At 50.0% G+C, this 21,399-nt stretch overlaps 1 protein-coding gene across 32 annotated transcripts in view; it reads left to right on the top strand.

The window, feature by feature from the left end:
• LOC144128195 (uncharacterized) overlaps positions 1-21,399 on the top strand; it is a 528,676-nt gene that overhangs the window by 257,475 nt on the left and 249,802 nt on the right. For all 32 annotated transcript variants that reach the window (XM_077661381.1, XM_077661378.1, XM_077661377.1 and 29 more), the window contains exon 3: positions 1,580-1,758. In XM_077661381.1, coding sequence (XP_077517507.1) covers positions 1,706-1,758 — 53 coding nt within the window. In that variant the 5' untranslated portion in view covers positions 1,580-1,705. The remainder of the gene's footprint in view (positions 1-1,579; positions 1,759-21,399) is intronic.

Raw genomic sequence — 21,399 nt, 5'->3', positions numbered from 1 at the left:
TCGGAAGAGAAAAGCAGTTTACGATAGGTAGCGAGGTGCTGAAAGTGTTAAAGGTCTACTTGAGGCAGGCAGTGACCGCAGATCCGGACCACGAGAGACAAATAACTATCAGAATAAGATTGTGATGAAGCGCATCGGGCTGGTTCTCTCAGATCATGAGTGGCAGTTTACCAATACCCCTCAAGAGAAAAGTATAAAACAGCTGTATCTTACCGGCGCTCACCTTTAGAGCAAAAACGTGGAAGCTGACGAAGAGCGTTTCGCTTAAATTGAGGTCAACGCAGCGAGCTATATAAAGGAAACTGATCGGTATAACGTTAATGTACAGTAAGAGGGCAGAGTGCACGTGAGGGAACAAACGCGGATTATGACGATGTCCTAGACCAAATCAAGAAGAAAAAGTTGGCTTGGGTAGGTCATCTAATGCGAAGGCAATGCAACGGATGGTCTCCAAGAGTAACGGACTGGATTACAAGAGCAGGCAAGCGCAACAGGGGACGGCAAAAACTTAGGTGGGCGGATGAGATTAAGTTTGTGGGGATAAAGTGGCCTTAACTGGCACAGGACCGGGCTAATTGGAGAGATATGTGAGAGGCTTTTGCCTTGCTGTGGGCGTACTAAAGCTGATGATGATGACGGTGATGATGATGATGATGATGATGATGATACGGCAGCGCAGACTCCTTTCTGTCTTCTTCTTCTTCTTCTTCTCCTCCTCCTCCTCCTCCTCCTCCTCCTTAGTAGCATGGCACATACCCACGCAGGAGGATTGGCCAAGGTTCAGGAAATAATCCTAATGAGGTATTTGTGCGGGGAAAAATAGGCGTGAGAAGGCTGAATCAAGATAAGAATTCGAAAAGTCAAATGAATTAAAGAAATATGAATTACTAGGAATAGAATCGAGCATTTTTTGGACATGCGACAAAATTTTGTATACAGCTAACAAGATAATCTATCAGTTGCACTTATGTAATCATGAAGGTAGCCGCAAACACTGCTTAACGGGAATCCCTTTGCGCTCGCACCGAACGAAAGAATAACTGGAAGAGACAGAGGGAGTCCTAACCTCGAAAGAGGGACCTCCAAATACTGTTTTCTCTGAACTGCGAACCGCCGGCAAGAGAGGAGAAAATGATCTATTGTTCCAACTTGCCCACATGATACACAAAGGTTTGTCGCAGCCAACCCACATCTGCATAAGTACAAATTTAAGTGAGGGATTCTGCATCGCAGAAGCGTCCTCTCTGTTCATCTTTCGCCTTTCTCCACTTCACTGCTAACATGAGCGACGATTTCTGTTATGAGTTCTGTATTGTATTTCATAGCTCAGCTCTGCTCTGCATCCTGTTTTCAGTTGTAGTGCAATTTCCCCTCGACTGCGAAAAAAAAGTAAGTGATGGCACTGTCAGGCGCCAACCTATCTTTAACGTGTTGATCTAAATGAAAAAAAATTCAGATCCCGGTAATATGATTACTACTCGTTCATTGTTTCGTATAACTATAGTGCTTAAGCCGCTGTACCAAGCGCATCGACGATCGCGTCTCACATCCACCGTCTCTTCCCCGTCTCTCCCACCAGGTGGTGGCCTTGTTGTCGAAGGTGCAGGGGAGGCGCAGCGCTGAGGTCGTCGAGAGGGATGCCGCATCGGAGCACCGTGTTTGCACCCCAGCTGAATAGAGGGCGCTGATCACCACACCGCTCCGCATGTTCGACCAGCATGACGACAACTGGGGATACGAGAGCCTGTACACCAGCATGTGAGTATGGCACCGCTTGGATGTTCTTTCTTTTTTTTTGTCTTTTTTCTTTTAAATACCGCTGTGGGAAAAGTAGTTGCCTGTAAGCACCGTACGCTTATTTCTTGTGGTCTTTAGCCATTGCGTAATTCTGGGTAAGTCTGTAATGTGAGAACGCAGATTTAGAAGCAGAGGAGCAAACAGAGACCCTAAAACGCTTTTTTCTTCAAATACAGCTTCTAAGACAGTGCTTAACGCAAACAAATAGTTTTTTTTTCTTTCACGATCCATTCAGACTCATCATATGAATAATAATCACCACAAAAAGAAAAAAATAATTGGCGATATCTATCGCCTAGCCTCAGTGATCCGCATCAAAAAGACTGTCGGGTCGTCGTCGCAGTTTAGTTACGAAAATGGCCGGTGATGGCGGCACCTGTGTCATTTTTATTTTTGCTTTTTACAGCTTACGAAGGCTCCGTTATCGGTGCTGGTAATATCTTCGTTATTAGAAGGAGATAATCTATCCATGCAGACTAGCTTCAATAATCTATCCGGCGGGCGGGCGGACGGACGGCCGAAGACAGACACATGTATACATTGAACGACAGTGCTCTGTGGGTCCTTGAAACCAGGATGTTTTTAAAACAAGTTTCGGGTCGTTCTGTTGCGAAGAAGCAGAATTTAAAAACATAAATGCATTGAGGATACGTGATCTCCCTGTTCGGAAAAAGTTTCTTTGCCACTGTGGCAGAGGTTCGGGCTGGTTGGTGCAACATAACACCTCGTTCCTCCCTGGCTGTGGGTGACCCCGGTGTCATTCTGCTGCACCGTTCGGACTGTGTGTGTGCGTGTCTGGCAGGAACGAATCCTCGGAAACATTAAAGCGTGTCCTCGATGTCTGCTGTTTGCGGCTCGAATGTCGTGCCTCTTCCCCCCCCCCCCCCCCCCCCCCCCCCACCATAGGCTCTGCTTTCAGCGGGGACCTTCGCAGACAGAGGCCGCTCTATTCGTCCCTTCTGGCCGAAGGCTTCCGCGCAACAAAGGACGATGAGGGCGCCTTTCAACTGCGCCAGATGAAAAACAGGCGCACGGCAGAAGCATGCTACAAAAGGGGGAAATACGTAAAAGAAAAACATAATGTTTCGGGACATGCGCGCGTCTCTTGTTCACATTGGAAATGAAACACAAAACGCCGGAGATTGTCTTGTCATTTTTCTGCTGTGCCCGGCAGCTCGTGCCATGTTTAATATCGATTTCCTTTCTTTTTTTTTTAGTTTGCTGGATGAACCAAGTAGTTGAGGCTGTATTTTTTTTCTTTTTGTTTCACACCGCAACGCTTTCAGATTTACAGAGAATTTTGCCGTTGAGCCAGAGGTGGCGTTGGTGGTATGAAATATACCGACGAAGGACAATAGCAAAAAAATTATCAGTCATAATAGGAGTAGTGCATCACAGGCTCTTGAAAACATATGCACGTGGGCAAATTTATCCGTCGCACCATGGCGCAGTGCCAAGCCATACTTCGGGGCCCAGAGCTCGCGTCGCAACCCTTTGAGGTGCCATGTGTACAATGGTGTACGTTGCAAATTCGCTGGTTTTTCTTCATGTGCCGTGCGGCTAGCAGAGAAATTTTTGCTTCGAGCGAATTTTTTTTGCTTCGAGCGAATTTAGCATCCTACATATCGCGCGTACTCTGCCTTTCTGTGCCAACTAGCGAACTCAATGAATCGATGAATAAACTTCAACTTAGGCAGAGGAAGGCCTGTGGCAATAAAGCATCAAAGCCGTGAGTTTGGTAGCACGTCCTCGACCATTTTCGTGCAGGCAGATTTAACAACCAGTGATAATATTTTTTCTCTGAATTTATTGCGCCATGTGCATGCATCTTCGAAGCAGAAAGGGATTCTACGATCAGTCCAGAACTCATCAGACAAATCCTCGCATTCCGATGTCACAACTGCCAGTTGTCGTGTCTCTCCGTACGAAATTCCGTACATACCTCCAAAAGTATTTACCGTTGATGGCTTTCGTGAGACCGGATATACTATTTAGTCGAGAAAATAGTTGTTTCGAATCGAATTAACAATAGGTGCCTGAAAGCGTCAAACGTCCGAGTGCGTGATCCTGCCCGTGTTAGAGCAAACTAGACAAGGCGGGGAGCTTTGCCTAGCAGCACAGATGCCATTGCATCGAGACGAGGGTTCGCATGGTTGTCGTAAGCGTACTGAATTCGAATTTGACCAATAAATCTACTTTGTTTGCGATAGAGGCGAAATGCTAGAGGCCCATGTACTATGCGATGTCAGTGCACTTTAAAGAACAGCAGGCGGTCGAAATTTCCGGAGCCCCTCACTACGGCGGCCCTCATAGCCTGAGTCGCTCTGGGGCGTTAAACCCCGTTAATCCCCTATAAATCATAAACCATTTACATGGTTTGTTTCCGGGGTGCATTCGGTTAGAGGCTAAAGGTGAACCGCTTAATTTACACACTCCTAATTTATAACTGCACATATCTATTCCAGACTGCCCAAAGACGCTGATGAAGTTAGTATCCTTTTTTTTTATTACCTGCTGTGAACTTTTCACTCTGGATGTTCAATTTATTCGCAAGCACAAGCACCCCCCGTTGTGCAAGATTTGGTGAGAGTGTCACAGTCTGAATCCGGCCCTTGCTCTACAGGAGGTGAGAGCCCGGTAGTCGCCGAGAAGACGTGAACGCACACACAGCGGACGCTGGATGCGATGGCGGGCTCAGCGGGCCGTAATCGCTGCCTTCGTGCGCGCTTCCGGCTCAAAAGACGTCGGCAGCTCGCGCGTCAGACATCCGCCCAGCTTCCCGTCGAGATGCGAAGAAGCGGCCTGCGCGCACTGGAAACACCCTTCCAAGGCTATACCTTGTGGCCCTGTAAACAGTTGGGGATCTCTGCGTTCTCGTCCATCACCCGTTCAGTTTCGGTTCATCTGCATATTTTTGGTGCCGCTGAAGCGTCATAGTGGTTAAAGCTCTATAGAGGCATTCCGCTGGCTCCAAGGCTTACATGGACCAGGCTGGCCTGCACCCCAGCACCAAAACAGCACATTGTCCAGAATGCGCGATACTTGGTTCGCAGCATCAGGCCTGAGCTGAGAAAATATTTTCGCTGTCTCCCTAGCCCCACCTAGGACGACATTCTTGTTCGCAGCGGGCGTACGCGGGAAAGTTTGATTAGGACACCCTGCGCAGACACCGGCTGCCTCGGGGAAAGTCCCACACGCGAGAGTCTTTGCAAGGTAAAAGAATCAATGAAAAGGTGTGGCTGTTTCTCGCAGCGCTGTTTCTCGTCTTCGCATGGAACGGCCGCCGAGAGCAGCCTCGATCGGGAAAAGCATACGCGTTCGCTGTTGCGGTAATTGCAGTGATCACGCGAGGGGCAATCAATGAGTGGTGGCGAATAAATGTCCAGGCAAGTTCCTCATTACGTGCGAGCCGTTCCACTAGGAGCTCCTGTACTCTCGCTGCGATGTACATCGTTTGCGAAGGCCTTCAGAACAGCGCGGATTATCCTCGTTAATGCTGCGTCCAAGTGCACCTCTCAGTGAGCCATTGCGTGCTTGGCGCATTCATACGGGCATCGATAGATCCTTGCGAGCGAGCACTTCGCGTTCGGAACGCTGCAAGCAATAGCACCAGTGCAATTAGGAGCTTATGGAGGCTATCGCTGATACAAATCACCGAAATAATTTTACGCCGTTCTCTGAGGCGGAAACAGTGACAGGTATGTAACCGCCCCCCCCCCCCCCCAACCCCCACCCCGTCTCTTCGCCGTTTCTTTTTACAGCGTAAGCTGTAATAGCTTTGTACAAGCCGTTTAGCTGAAGCAGTCTAGGGGGTACAACAACAGCCGTGTAACGCGTTACGCGTAACGTGTTTTTGTAAATGGACACCACCGCCACGTACCTCAAAGCGTGATAAAAGTGTCTACTGTCCTCAAAACCAATTTAAGGTTTAGACCGCGAATAATACTAAAGTGGGAACTAGACTATTTGCTTCGTGCAAGCGGGCCCTGGAGTCCGTGAAGGGTGCCGACAACACGATCGAACCGAAGACTGCAAGCAGAAGAAGGCAGAGCATGCACGTGAGCTTATAGACGCCAGAACGGGCTCGTGAGACGCCCGACAGGGCATTAATTAGCGTGTGAAATGTCAAAATGGGCCTACCATTCCAGACCTCGCAGCTTCTAATGCCAATCAGCTTTCACTGATTAATGCGCCAAGCCGATAAGCTTAGTTTTATTTATTTATTTTTTCATTGATATGAGTGTTTCTTTTGCTCCTGTCTGCCTTGTGTCATGTGGCGTTTGCAGTTTCCCGACTCGCTCGCCGCACTGTCGGCGCGGAAGTCGATCAAGGTCAGCGCATGCGCGTACGCGTTTGTTTTTCCTGTGCAGGCGCGAACGCCGTCGACTCCCGCATCCGTCGTCGCGGCGTCCCCCGCGTGTATACCGGCCGCTTGCGCCGCAACACAGCGCTGTGCCCATTAACGCAGCAGGCGCCCCGTCAGTCGCCAGCTGTACGTGGCTGCGGACTCGAAGGGCACCGGCGTTGCGCGTCAGCCTGCGAGCATGCATCCCATTGCGTCTCCCTCGGATGCGCACTGGGCAAATCGAGCGGCACCCGTTGCGCCAGCGCGGCGATGAGCCTCGGTGCACATTCATAGCTATGCCTTGAACCGCGGTGCCGAAGCGCACACAGTTGCGTGAGTGAGAGGTGCCAGCTGGTTGCGTCTGTGGAGGCAGCCGCGAAAGCAGTTGGGGCTGTGCGCGCGTGCGCGTACAAAATCAGAGCGGGATGCTCATTAATTGCGAGCAAATGATCACCGTTCGTCCTCGCTGCGTGTGAAGAGCATGGCCCGCGGATACTGACTGGCCGTGCAACGCAGCGTGCAACCAGACGAAGATGATGAGGAAAGACAGGAACACGGGAGTGGTAACTAGCATTCATTTGTTATGAACAGCACAGCGGGATATATTTACTGTGAACCTCTGTGGGGTTCATAATAAATTGGTGCAAGTTATCGCTCCTGTGTTCATGTCTTTCTTCGTGTTCCTCTGTCACGATATTGTGGGCGGCAGTTAGTTACGATATTGTGGGCCGCTTGATGGTTTGTTGGCGCCGAAATTATAATTAATCGGGCCAACCTGCCCACCACTGCACTCTCCGTAACTATGGAGGGGGGGGGGAGCGAAAAAGTTCACCCCGCGTGCGAAAGATTGAGATTCGGCTGCTGACCGGCGATAGGGGCCACGCCTGATTAGCCGTTGACCGGAGGCATGAGGCGTAGGCTAGTTGCTTAACAAATCCCTGTACTTGGGCAAAGCACAACAACATTCTATTGCAAAAATAAGCCCAACAAAGTAGCGTTCGTACACAGGTGCGGAGCAACTTTAACACGCACAAATTAGTAAGCTAACACAACAATGAACACAAAGAAACATCATGGCGATTACATACTAGACAATGCTACGCGAGAAAGAAATACTGTACAAAAGGTTAGGACGAGAAACAGCAAGCAACAAGGCGAAAAAGAAAGACTTCAAATGAGGGGGGAGAAATGATGTCTAGTGGCAAGGTCCGGTCGCTGGGAGCGTCGGGCTGCGGTTGCTCGTCGTGGGGCTGATGGGTGGGTTGCGGATACGGGCGAACTTGGGCCTCACGTCTTCGGGGCCGCCGTCGCCGCTCTCTACGCGTCAGACCACCGCCTTGGCTCGCTTGCCGACTGCACGCACCGAAATCTCCAGACCAACTCCTCCAATAGTCTCCAGACCAATAGTCGCCACCATGCCGCGACAAGTGCCCCAACAACAGAGGCGCCTTTGCTACTTCTGCCGCAAAAGCAAAAGACGGACCGGGCAGGCACGAACTTTGTGACATCCTCGTCTGGTTGCGCGCTGAAAATGTCATGTCATAACAACGCGCCCAAAGTGCAGCGTTATTGAGCAGTCCACAGCGCTCCCGATAACCTCAGTGGACGCGGGCGGAATTCGTAATTCAAAAGAAATGCATGATGTGTGCTGCAGCTTACAACAGCAAATGCCATGTTCGACTTTCTGCACGTCACTCAGCTCGCCGCTCGCACGCATCAAGGGCGCATTGGCGTTGCACTGGCGATGGTTTTCTTCTTGCCGTGTTCAACTGAGCGCTCGACATGACTCATGAGGCTGAGTTCTGGTGATAGTTTATCGAGAACTTATTGCTTGCGGCGGTCTTCCTCGGTTACCCGAAGCCACCGGCCTTGATCTTCAAATACGTACACCCTTTGTTCTTTTTCACAGTCACCTCCTCTTCCAAAGGGCAAAAAATGGGCGGAGGAGGGTGATGGAAAAGCTATCAGCCTGTGGCGGATTGCTGGTTAGATTACAGGGTTTTGTCGTGGCCTTGTTTCGCACCGAGTATTAATTTTGGGAAAATTACAACAGGGTTTGGGGTTAAAGTATTGGTTGGACGTCTTGAGATCGTTGTAGCTGACCTCGGTTGCTTTGGTGATAAGGCGAAGACCATGTTCTGCAGCGAAGTTGCAGGGGACGGCAACTGTAGCCTCCGGGACCCAAACGCACCACAGGAGAGCTCGTAGCCATCCACACAGCTCTACATAGTGCTGGTTCGTAGCATGCATGGTACAGCACATTTTCAATGCACGGGCAAGAAGGTAACGATTTATAAGCGGCATAACGTCCTCGTATACTCGAATGCAAGACACAGAGCATATGTTAGTGTGTGTTGGTGAGATTTGGGGAGGATATCGGAGGGAGACTTCGGGGTGGTATAGTAAAACAGCGTCCAGCTGCCATGACGCGTGTAACGTACGTGCCATATGAGCAAACACGGGCGGCCCGATTGCTACAGCCGCAGCTGTGCTTGCACAGAATGGCCACACCTGTGAGCTCTCTGAGCATATCTGGCGATGTAGAGGTCTCGCTGGATGAGTTCTGGCGCTGAGCACAGCTCCTCGGCTTACGAATGCACGGAGCAATAAAAGCGTCGTTGCTGTCACCGCCGTTGGAATCCACTCACCTGCTGCGCAGGTGCTTTCGCAGGCCTGCAGAAGCGACGTTTAGGAGCGCTGCAGTTGCATCATCCACGCTGGAACGCCACTCGCGACGGCAAATCCGGCGCTTAGGCAACGGGCAAGTGGTTGTATTCCTTTTTTTCTTTGCTTACAGGTTTAAATGAGGTGAGGCGTTTAAGGTAGAAGTTTCCCATTTCCTTCCGCTGCAATAACTTCTTATTCCTTAGTCCTATTCTCTAACAGTCAGTGAAAAGTTGGCTGCAATAGGGCACGCACTGCACAGCATATATACATGGAGAAAACCTCTTCTTGCGTTTCATTCGTGCAGCTTCTCGGCGGTGAGCATAATGCACTATAGTACTGGAGTCGCTACACGGGGCTCACTAAAGTGCAGGCCTCTCGCAGTTTTGAAGGAAGGCCAGCTTTCGTTTAAGAAAATAATGCGTCATTGCCATTACCTGGTATTAGTAATCGCTTTTCATTATTCTCAGTTCTGACTTGCATTTATGCGCAACTTCGGTTATCGGCGCTCTCACTAGCACTTGTAGCTGTAGTGCTGTACTTCGTAACAAACGCGCGAGTGCTCCTGGAAACTAGCAGAATGTGCACCACTGGTCGAGAACCGTGCCGAATCACACTAATTTGAAGCCTATTGGCGTTCCTCTGTCTTCCTCCCTATTAGCATTTGTATGGCATGAGGCAAGCGTCGCCTGCGCTGCTTGTGACGATTTTTGCGAAACACCATCGAAGCCGCTCCCACATTTTGATTGGTTGTTCCGTGGTTGTTTGTGTTATCCCTTGGTTTTCTGGTCACACGTGTTCCGCGTAAACTATTTGTGTTCCGCATAGACACCTGTCTCATTACTCACACTTTGGGGCACGCAGTAGTAGTCGCGACACATATACACATGTCCGTCTCCCAATATGTACGACTCAGACAATACTCAGGTGCGATGTATGAAGAAAAAGGAAGGAACGCCGACCAAAAGGTTGTTGTTTAAAACGAAGACGTTCCGGCTTCCATACGGAAGCCTTGATCACTCTTTTTTACTCAGGTGCGAACTTGACAAAAGCTATAGATATAGTTTAGCTTCGTAAAAACTGGCTTTATTGTCTGCAGCTTTGCATAGAACGCGAGGAATAATACGTACTGGTTTCAGCTTGCCGAGAAGGATACGCTTTTTTTAGGCTGTGGTAATCTTCTGCTCGACTGGCGCCTGCCGCCTTTGTTTGCGCGAGAGGAGATTTACGCTGCTAAATAATTTTCACTTGTGTAGCTGTCTTCGTTGCCTGCAGTAAGTTACCTCAGAATGCGTACGCTTTATGACGCGTTTCTGTTTCTGCATTTCACGTACAAGCTTTTTAAAAAATGTACACCTCACTAGGTTTCCACCAGAGGCATATAATTTGGCTTGTTTTTCATTACCAGCGTTAGAAACCATTGAAGCCGAGCGGAACATTCTTGCTCAGCCTGCGGAGCCGATGCTTTCAGTGAGTGCTGCAAGGTGCCCCCACTGCAGGGCTTAGAAGCAAAGCCCGTGGACTGCATACTTTTGACATGGGCTGTACTGTGCCACAACATCTTGTCGTGGTGCGTTACGACTCATTAAAAGCTCCGCTCATGGAAGCAAGCTTGGTCTATGACTCGGGACTGTTGCTGTATGACTGTGACCGTTGATCCACGTGACACTGACAACTAACTAGACACCTTTAGCATACCGTGTACCGCGCTACCGCTCCCCGAGCACCGGGAGCCCGTGCGCCGTCACTGCGCATGCGCAGATCACCTTGAGACCTCCAGATGGCGCCACGTACCCGGCAGCTGCGTGGACGCCTGCCGCATCGGGACCAATCAGCGCGTGAGCAATGGTGGCGTGCGAGCTCCAGGTGCTCCGGTAACATGGTACACGTTACGCTAAAGGTGTATATTTTATAATGCTTTACAAGCCGTTGACTCAGTGCATGCCACAAGTACACTAAGACACGCTATTAAATCACCTTCAGGATTTGCGTCGTAGGCACAAGTGCAGTATCTCCTTCAATTTTTTTTCGCTAATCGTCGCCTTGTAGGCGACTATTAGTGGGCTTGCGTCGTCGGAGATGCCGGCGACTGCGTCCCGTCGTTCGCGGAGCCTGAGTGCGTCCAGGCATTGTGGAGCGCAGAGAGCATGGTGGACGTCAGTCTGACCGCGAAGGATACAGTGAGTGCCTCTCGACTACTCTGGGCTTGCGCAAGAGCCGCAGTTATCCAGCGCGCTTTTAATCGCGAACATCCCAGAGGGGTGCAAGGCTGTGGCGACCGTAATTGCGAGCAGCGGACTGCTTAAGGGGCTGAGCCCCATTGTTCCCACATGGCGGAACCTTTTCACCGCGCTCTCCTTCGTCCTTTTGTTCCAGCGGTAGCTTTGCCCGCAAGCGGAAAGCCGGATCACGCAGACTGCCGCTGGACAGCACTGCGGTTGTGAAACTCACGCCGCGGGCGCGATCGTTTTTGGCGTTGCGCGAAAGAATGGGCGGCTGTTGCGAGCGCATGCGAATGTATTCTGAGCCGTTAATGATGCCTAGGCGGAGCTGTGTTTTGTTGCCATTTACGGTGACCCTGAACCGAGCGAGACTCCGAAGAAGTGTGGGAAAACGGAATTTATCAAGTCGGATCGACGAAATTGGTGACAGATAGCCCACCGCGGTGGCTCAGTGTTTAGGGCGCTCGGCTACTGACCCGAAGTACCCTGGTTCGAACCCCACCCTGGCGGCCGCGTTTCGATGGATGGCGAAACGCAAAACGCGCCCGTGTGCCGCGGTGCGATGTCAGTGCACGTTAAAGATCCCCAGGTGGTCAAAATTATTGCGTAATTCCGAATTTATTCGACTGCGTCACCTTTTTCTTCCTTTCTTCTCTCAGTCCCTCCTTTAACCCTTCCCTTACGGCGTGGTTCATGTGCCCGCCGAGATGTGAGACAGACACTGCGCCATTTCCTTTCCCTAAAAACCAATTTGTTCAGTTCGGGTTTAGCTTCCCAAGCGCCTGCAACGACGCGAATATTATAGCATTCTTGTGACCTCGTTGTGTGGCCCTTATTGTGCACAAAACCGTAATAAATGTTGCCTAATTTTATTTCATTTCACTTCCAAGCTCAGTTTCATTCATTTCATTTTTTTTTTCAACGAATAAGTACTCGCACGGGTAATCGTATAACCGTTTGCGGACGAGTACGTCAATGCGTACCAGATTTGGACCCTACCTTCTCTAACTTATTTTTCATCTCTAACTAAGGTAATCTTTGTTTTCACTGAAGCTGCTCGTCATTCCGGAACAAGATCTAGCTTCATGTTTATTATGAGCATTAGGTGACCCCAAGCCACGCCTTACTTGTCAGTGGTGCACGGTTTGCGCCGTGTGCTTGTTGCACAGGCTTCTAATTTCCTGCCAAGCGTGTACGCCATTTTTCAAAAATCTTTAGGCCAAGGGGTCCATAGTGCGGCAGGCAGTTGCGCCGCCCTTCCCTTGAAGCTCGAAATCCTCAGGGCGTGAAAGAGGGACTCGAGTCTTCACCTAGGTGGAGGCGAAACGTCAAAAGCGCCCGTCTGCCACCCGCCGCAAAGGCTCAGTGGTTAGTGCGCTCGGCTGCTGATCCGGAGTTCCCGGGTTCGAACCCGACCGCGGCGGCTGCGTTTCGATGGAGGTGATACGCAAAGGCGCCCGTGTGCTGTGCGATGTCAGTGCACGTTAAAAAAATTAAAATTGGTTTTTGGGTAAAGGAAATGCCGCAGTATCTGTCTTACATATCGGCGGACACCTGAACCGCGCTGTGAAAAAAGGGATAAAGGAAAAGATCCCCAGGTGGTCGAAATTATTCCGGAGCCCTCCACTACGGCACCTCTTTCTTTCTTTCTTCTTTAACTCCTTAATCCTTTTCCCTTACGGCGCGGTTAAGGTGTCCACCGATATGTGAGGAAGATACTGCGCCACTTCCTTCACCCAAAAACCAAATTTCATTTTACAAATTTTTCGACCGTCTGCCGTACGAACCCGCCGCGGTGGCTCAGTGGTTAGGGCGCTCGACTACTGATCCGGAGTTCCCGGGTTCGAACCCGACCGCGGCGGCTGCGTTTTATGGAGGAAAAACGCTAAGGCGCCCGTGTGCTGTGCGATGTCAGTGCACGTTAAAGATCCCCAGGTGGTCGAAATTATTCCGGAGCCCTCCACTACGGCACCTATTTCTTCCTTTCTTCTTTCACTCCCTCCTTTATCCCTTCCCTTACGGCGCGGTTCAGGTGTCCAACGATATATGAGACAGATACTGCGCCATTTCCTTTCCCCCCAAAACCAATTATTATTATTATTATCTGCCGTACGATGTGAGTGCACGTTAAAGGTGGTGGTCGAAATTATTCCGGAGCCCTCCTCTACGGCACCTCTCTTTTTCATCCCTCTTTCCTCGGCGCTTCATCGACTTCGGCCGTGTGGCCACTCTGTGACGTGAACTGCGGGAGTGGCAATATTTGCCAACGGCTACTCTCGCACGCAGCTTGCCAAATTGGAGGACGCCCGTAAGGGTCAGCTGAACAGGCTTGTGCGCTGGGAATGCATGCGCCGAAGTTTATGTAGGTTAAGCAAGAGTAGCAACACTTGGTATCATAAAGCTCGCAAAAGGATATCAGTTGTTTTGTTTTTATTATTTTTGTCTATGTAGGAGCTGTTCGCCTTGTGAGGTGGAGCCAACTGCACCTCCCCTAAAGCCTTCCCTTACTTGGTTCACCAATAAAGTTTTTGCCTACCTACATTCGAAAGCGATAGCACTAGAGCGCACGTTCGGCGGCAACCCCGAGGGTGGGAAAACGAAATTGCCATTGGTCGATTACGCTCTGACGTCACAGGCTCTGGACCAATTAAGGAGGAGAAAAAGAAAAAAATGGAGAAAAAGACAAAGGAAAGAAAGCAGGACAGAAGAAAAGTAAGAAAAGGAGAAGAGAATGAAAAGCGAAAGAAGAGGCTTCAAGGTGGATGCTAAATGGTCAATGTCTGGTTGCGCAGAGTTCCTTTAAATGTTATCGCTTTGTATAGGTGAAAAGGGTTTACATATATAGGAGTTTTCAATTTCTCTCATTAGTAAATATGAAAACTACAAAAAGAAAACGGAGGATTTCACGTACAAAGTGGGGTACACATTTGGGCGTGGTAGCAACTTGTCTATGGGCGCTATACTCAATTGCCTGTTGTGTGGAATTATTTATTTACTAATTTGTTTTCACCTTCACTGACCGTTGAAAACGAGTGACTTTCTACCACTCACTCCTCTGAAATGTCCTGCCGAGGCAAATGACGACAGGCTACCATGCCGGAGTTGAAATAAGCGAGTGAAAAGAAGCCACTCGCCATGTACAGTCGGGGACAAAGGTATGTGGACCGCATGTTCCTCAAACGAAGCCGATAGCTCTGCTATTAGCCGGCAGCTGGAGACCACACTTGTGGAGGCGAAACTCCATTATTCCGGAGCCCTCCACTACGGCACCTATTCCTTTCTTCTTTCAGTCCCTCCTTTATTGCTTCCCTTACGGCGCGGTTCAGGTGTCCAACGATATATGAACAGATACTGCGCCATTTCCTTTCCCCAAAAAACCAATTATTATTATTATTATTGGAGGCGGAACTCAAATTTTTATTCTTTAATCTCCACAAGTGTGCTCTCCAGCCGCCGGTTATTAATGGAGCTATCGGTTTCGTTTGAGGACACGTGGTCCACAGACTTTTGTCCGCGACTGTACGTGGGCGTCTAGTCGCCGTGGAAGTCGAGTGGCCGAGTTTTGGCGCCATGTGTCTGTAGATATGTTAAGAGAGAGAGGCTTTCTATGGAAATGCCCCGCACTTTGCGTAGCCGTATTTAACGCCCAGGACGAGTGATCAGACACAACGAGTTCGGAGAGCACGTGTGCGTCCATATGTCTGGCGATTGAACAATGGGCACGCGACGCACCAGATATCTCCGGAGCGTCCGGGCTTCCCACAACCGCGGCTCGGCCCTCTCTCGGTGCCGGGGCTTGAATGTGGACGAGGCGTTCCAGTTCGTTTCTTTTTCTCTGCCGTGCTCGGTGTGGACGGACGCGTTCCGGAACAGGGAGATAGGGACTCGCCAGAGTGCAGTGGCTGCAGCCTTTGTCGGACCCGAGCTGCGACAAAAGGCCTACCTGTCGCGCTCTTTTCGCTGTGAGTGACACGGCTTCCCTCGTGCCCGCTCTCTCGCATGACGCCGGACTCTAAAATGACGTCTCGCTATTTCGCTTTCCAGAAATACGCTGTTACGGATGCTTTTCATCTCTTGTTTCTTACATTCGTTCAACAAAACCAACTCGGGGGAACGCGAAACTGACTGAGCACGCAGACTCTTTTTTTTTTAATTGGTTTTGGGGGGATAGGAAATGGCGCAGTATCTGTCTCATATATCGTTGGACACCTGAACCGCGCCGTAAGGGAAGGGTAAAGGAGGGAGTGAAAGAAGAAAGTAAGAGAGAGGTGCCGCTCTAAGAGGCGCTGATTAGTAGGACGGTGAAGTTCAGAGTTGCCCCGCCGCGGTGGCTCAGTGGTTAAGGCGCTCGACTACTGAACCGAAGTTCCCGGGTTCGAACCCGACCGCGGCGGCTCCGTTTTTATGGAGGAAAACGGTAAGGCGCCCGTTTGCTGTGGGATGTCAGTGCACGTTAAAGATCCCCAGGTGGTCGAAATTATTCCGGAGCCCTCCACTACGGCACCTCTCTCTTCCTTTCTTCTTTCACTCCCTCCTTTATCCCTTCCCTTACGGCGCGGTTCAGGTGTCCAACGATATATATGAGACATATACTGCGCCATTTCCTTTCCCCCCCAAAAACCAATTATTATTATAAGTTCAGAGTGCTCCCCTTCGCGGCAGAGCAACAGCATAGTCCTTCTCTGTTCCCTATTCTTTCTTTCATTTTGCACTTGGTCCAATAATGTGTGCTTCGGCGTTGCTGACGTATGCATCGACTTTGGAGAGAGGGAGTTGCGCAGGAACGCGATTTCTCGAGAAACAAGCAGAAGCAAGACATAAGCCAAGGCACGCCACTGCCGAAGTTCGTCGGCCCCTGCTGTTATTTCGATGAAATCGATTGCACCGAAGACGCATAATGTCATCGTCGGTGCAATCAACGAGTTCTGTAGCGCTGCCACTTCTTCCAGTTCCTCTCTATCATACAAGGAAAAATTACTTTAGAAACGTACTTAAATTATGGGCCGCCGCAGTGTCTCCGTGGTAATGGTACTCGGCTGCTGACCCGAAAGACGCGGGTTCGATCCTGGCCGCGGTGGTCGAATTTCGATGGAGTCTAGATTGCCCGAGTACTGTGCGATGACAGTGCACGTCAAAGAACCCCAGGTGGTCGAAATTTCTGGAGCCCTTCACTGCGGCGTTCCTCATAACCTGAGTCACTTTGGGACGTTAAATTCCCGTAAACCATAAAGGAGCATACTGGTCACAGCGCCTTGAAGCATTTTATATTCGCGGTAGAAGCTCAGATTCAAAGTGGGCGTCGAAAATTTTGCCCGTTTTGAAAAAAAAAGGATATGCTTGACAATGGGCTCAATAGTCACTCAGTGGGCGCAGTTGAGGGGAACCCCGTGTAGTAAACTATTTTTCAGCCTCGGGCACAATTCAAAAATTGTAAAATCGCGTGTCGATGTGTCTGTGGACATATTCGGTGTCAGCAGCTACGTCGCTTTCCCATGTTATAGCATCAAAATGGTTGTGGCCTACGCATGCTTTCACATCGACACTCGTCCACGTGCGCAGCATAGCTGGCCTGTTGGCCCATGCAGCTTTATGCGCGTCGCTTCTGCTTTCGAGGCTCCTGAGCAAAGAAACGAGAGACCAAAGCTTCGCTACGGACAGCGCAGTGGCGCATGTTTAATAAAAGTAACTATGAAAGTAAATAATTTTATTCCGTGAAGAATTATAGCGGAAAAGTAATTCATTACATCCCATAATCACTAACCCCGAAAAGTAATTCATTACATTACAGATCACCAAAAAATATTACAATTATCCAATTTCAGCCCAGCAATTGATTTATAATGTCATGACTGCTGTACGTATATACAGAGTGTTTCGCCTAAGACTTACGAATTTATTTTTTGTTTTTACCCGCCGCACTGGTTCAGGGGTTGGCGAGCTCGGCTATAGTCATGCGGAGTGCCCGGGTTCGAGCCCGACCGCGGCGGTCACGTTTCGATCGAGGCGAACCACAAAGGCGCCCGTGTGCTGTGCGATGCCAGTGCACGTTAAAGATCCCCAGGTGGCCGAAATTATTTCGGAGGTGGTCCGCCGCTCTGTGCAGCTCGCCTCAGTGACCAACTCTCGACCGTCCAGCAGGCCCTCGAGGCGGCGAATAGACAAGATTTCGACGTCCCCACGTGGGAGACCTACGCCCGGTCGCGCTAAACCCTGCCGGGCACTCAATAAAGTTATTACCCCCCCCCCCCCCCCCCCTCCACTACGGCACCTCTTTCTTCTTTCAGTCCCTCCTTTATCCCTTCCCTTACGGCGCGGTTCCAGTGTCCGCCTACAAGTGAGGCAGATACTGCGCCATTTCCTTTCCCCCCAAAAAAAACAATTTTCATTTTTTTTTAGTTAGAAGAGCGCTTTCTTCGGCATAGCATTGGGAGTGGTGTAGTATATCAGAATACATCTGAGACGTTATAACTAGCAGGCTGGTTAATTAACATTGAATAGTTAACTCCTTAACTATTAGCGTTTGGCCCCTTAATTATTGAGAGGTGTGTAGTCCACCCCAAGTAATATCGATATCAGTTTTCAGAATTTCGCAAAACGCTGTTGCCTTCGCCCTGTGGCCCGACGAATTTGGGCAACTTTGAGAAGTTACGTGGGCTGGAGGGGTTGCTTTACCTGCAGCTTCTCCACAGCGCTTGCAATTTGGCGCGATGTTGCCAAAATTTGTTGCGCCAAAGCGCCGGAGGGAACCGCGTTTTCGAAATTCTAAAAACTGATATGGATATTACTTACCGTGGGTTACATGCCTCTCAATAATTAAGAAGATTAACAGTAATTGTTAAAAAGTTAACTATTCAGTATTAGTTAACCAGCCTGCTAGTTAGCACGTCTTAGATGTATTCTGATATACTACACCGCTGACAATGCTATGCCGAAAAATGAGCTCTTGTACATCAAAAAGCCTATTTTGTTTTATTTGTGTTCTAGGTGAAACACTCTGTATGCTGCTCACTTGAGAGAGGACCGTCGTCTAATGGACTTTATTCGCGTATGTGGGACGACCGCGCAGTTCTAGATGTGGCCCTGTCACAGATAGCTGCCACACATATACCTCGGTACATTCGCAACACTGCAGTTTCGTGGCGGCCGATTACTGCAATGCGCGTAGCGGCCAGAGAAGCACCCCCTAACGCATGTCAGCCGGCGTTCGACTCTGGGGATATTACTGCCAGTATGCGTGTATGTACAGTCTTGGTCAAAAGTCGTAAGGCCACAGCGTACAGCTGCAGAGAAATTTATGCTCCGAGGATATGCTCCGTGTAGCGGATCACTCAAAACACAAGTCAAGCCAGAAGCTTCTCTACCGCAAGAAGAAACTTTCTGCTAGCATTTCAAGGTCATTTGGTCTTTAATAGTGCCCCAATGGCTCTGCTATGCGGCTGAAGCGAAAGGAGTTTGGCCTTAAGACTTTTGACCAAGACCGTACGTGCACATCGAAATATGCCGCTTGTGCAGAGTGTATGCCGAAACCCATTCAGATATGTCCGTATGGACTACGCCCCCAATAATGAACAAATTCGAAATTTCCAGGGACAACGGGATAAAAGAAGCATGCGTGCGGTTCTTACACTTCTTCTTCTTCTCCTCAAGTAATATGGCACATACCCACTGCGGGATAGCGCGCTCACGTGCCTCTAGAAAAAGAAGCATGCCACTCTCCAGAAATAAAGCTGCTTTTTCCCCCGTCTGCACTTCCGAGAAGTTTCCCATCCTCTGGCATTTTGTACTTCTGCTGTTTAGATTCAGTCGTACCTTGGCTCAAACGGCGGCGGCTGGCAATTCGCGATAAGAGGCACAGGTGGAGGATATAAAGCTCTCGTGTTTTTTTTTTGTTCCGCGAACACTGCGTTGTATGAACAAAAATAAAGAGCAGGAACCTCGCTAATGTACAGCTCGGCAAATCCTTGGGACTCGGAGCCCCAGAAGGAAAGCTTAATCCACTTCCTTTCTCCTTTTCTTTAATATAAGCCCCCGAGTAGAGAGCGTTCGAGCCACATGTCGTCGGCAGAGCGAACGACGCTGCCGAGCCGACCATCTTCCCACCGTTCGGCGTCAGCCACCTTCGATTTCCCCGATCGAAGCTCCTCCCGCGCCAGATGGCCGAAATTAATCCGAAGAGTGTTGTCGTCGAGTAGCGCCCTCTGGCAGGCGTGACAGGTTCGCCACAGTGCGCGGGCCCGCCGTCAAAGCCGCCGGCCTAGCCAAGCTGTCTTGGGACTCGACGGCTCGCAACAATAGAACCCTTTTTTTTCTCTCTCTCCCACGGGTTCCCCACTTTGCCCTGCGTGTGCCCTTCGCTCATCTGGAGCAGCCACTGCGCGAGCAACAAATGGGCCTCTTGGCGGCTTGCATCGCTGCTCCTGCTTGGCGGGCTCACGCGCGGTAATCAGGCGAGCAGCTTCCAAGCCGAAAACATTCGCAGGGCGCCGCCGGTCTTGCAGGGCAGTTGTGTGCAGTGTACTGGAGACTGCCGCTTGGAAGTCGTGGATTAAGGAACGTGTACGGAAACTGAGCACCGAACTGCGGGTCTTCAAGAAGGGCTTGCGATTTGTCTCTGTTTGTTACGTTTTGTTGAAGCGACTCGCGAGATCGTCCCCTGTAATCACTGTTAAAAGTGCATGGTGCACCGTCTCGCGCTTACGAGGCAATATGCTGGAACTCCACTCGAACATATGCCTCGAGAACTGTAGTTCTCTCTGTAAAGAATACGAAAGTCTGCAATGTGGATATCTGCAGTATTGCTAATTGGGGATCACTGAAAATTTGTGAGTGCAAATGCTTCAAAACTGACCGAAGAACCGCTCTGGAAAAAGCTGCGCGCTTTGAGTAAACGGGCTGTGCGAAACTGATTTAAACAACTAAAACGCTTAATGAGTTTCTTGTCCCAGATGCTGCGTTGTGAACTAATCAGAGCAAATGAAGCAAAAAAAAAAATCACACTACGTGTAACGTACTTGGAAGCGCGCCAAGTACGTATACTCTGCGCGGCATACGCTCAATTCATCTTTTGGTGTTCACGTCAGCTACGCCATGTGTGACAGTGGCGGTTGCATACGGTTTATGCTCTGTTTTCAAGGTAGACGCTGCTGAGACTGTAACGCTATGCCATTCTGACCACACATTTTACTGTCTCAAGGTATGCACACAGCGCATGATGGACGCCGTGGTAGAGTGGCCCAGATTTGTTTACACAACCCGAGATTCCTTGCAATGCACCAAAATGCCGGTCAAATTAAAATAAAAATTGGTAGAAAATGGAAGGCGCAGCAAGAGTCTCGCTTCTCGGTGGACACCACAACCACGCCAAGAGGGAAGGGATGAATTGGAGATAGAGAGAAGAAAGAGAGAAAATAGTTGCCGTGGATGGCCCCGGAATAATATTGATCACCTGGGGTGCTTTTAATGTGCACTGCCATCGCTGAGCGCATTGGCTGCTTTTACGTTTCCGCTCCATCGAAACTCGACCGCCGTGGCCGGGATAAAACCACAGCGCTGCCATTTTGCCATTTCTTTTCCCTAAAGATAAACCTGCCAGTACCGCGTATCGAACCTGCGACCGCCGAGCTAGAGCAACGTGTTCGGCGCGGAAGCCATTCGACAGGACAGCGAAGACGTTATTTACGTGGAGGTCTTCAAAATAAAAAAAAAAGTGCCTACGCCTGCACCAGTGAGGTATAGGAAGCCAATCCTGGATAAAAAGAGGTGGGCTGTCGCCAATTACAAATAAAATTAAGAAAAACATGAACTACCATCCCCAGCTTAAGCATCCCAAGGAAGCGTGCCCAGCGGGGGATTTATTATAAATATAGAAGTAGTGAGAACAGATTATCACATGGTTCTTGACTTGCAAACAATAGAAAATTAGTAGTTCTCCTGTGGTGAGTACGTAGATCTTTCGAACGCAAGGATTCTTCAGAATGACTGCACCAGATAACTCAAAACCATAGGTAGCGCAACCTAGTAGCAGCCCTTGCACACCTAACGAGCTTAGTACGTCTCGCGCTGCAGGAATGTTGCACTGTTGTTGCGAGATGGCGCCACAAGGAAGAACGCTCAGCTCCAGCTCACGCTCTTCGCTCCGACCGTGATGCACGCAATTGCAGTCGGCGGATGGCGCGCCACATCCGAGCTTTCAGTTCAAGGGAGGGGGGGTTCAGTGTGCGTGTCTACTGGGCCATGTAATTCGTTCAGCGCCGATGCTCTCACTTTTCCTCCCTGGCGTGTGTGCGCGCGGGAGTCGGGAGACGGGAAGAGGGCTTCTCCAATCCCGCGCATCTAGGCCAGTCCGTGCACGGTGCCGCCCCGAGCAGCATT

Source organism: Amblyomma americanum, chromosome 4 (assembly GCF_052857255.1).
Source record: "Amblyomma americanum isolate KBUSLIRL-KWMA chromosome 4, ASM5285725v1, whole genome shotgun sequence".
In the NCBI taxonomy this organism is placed as follows: Eukaryota; Metazoa; Arthropoda; class Arachnida; order Ixodida; family Ixodidae; genus Amblyomma; species Amblyomma americanum.
The sequence above is the reverse complement of the archived record's forward strand: the minus strand, read 5'-3'. Positions and strand labels throughout refer to the sequence as shown.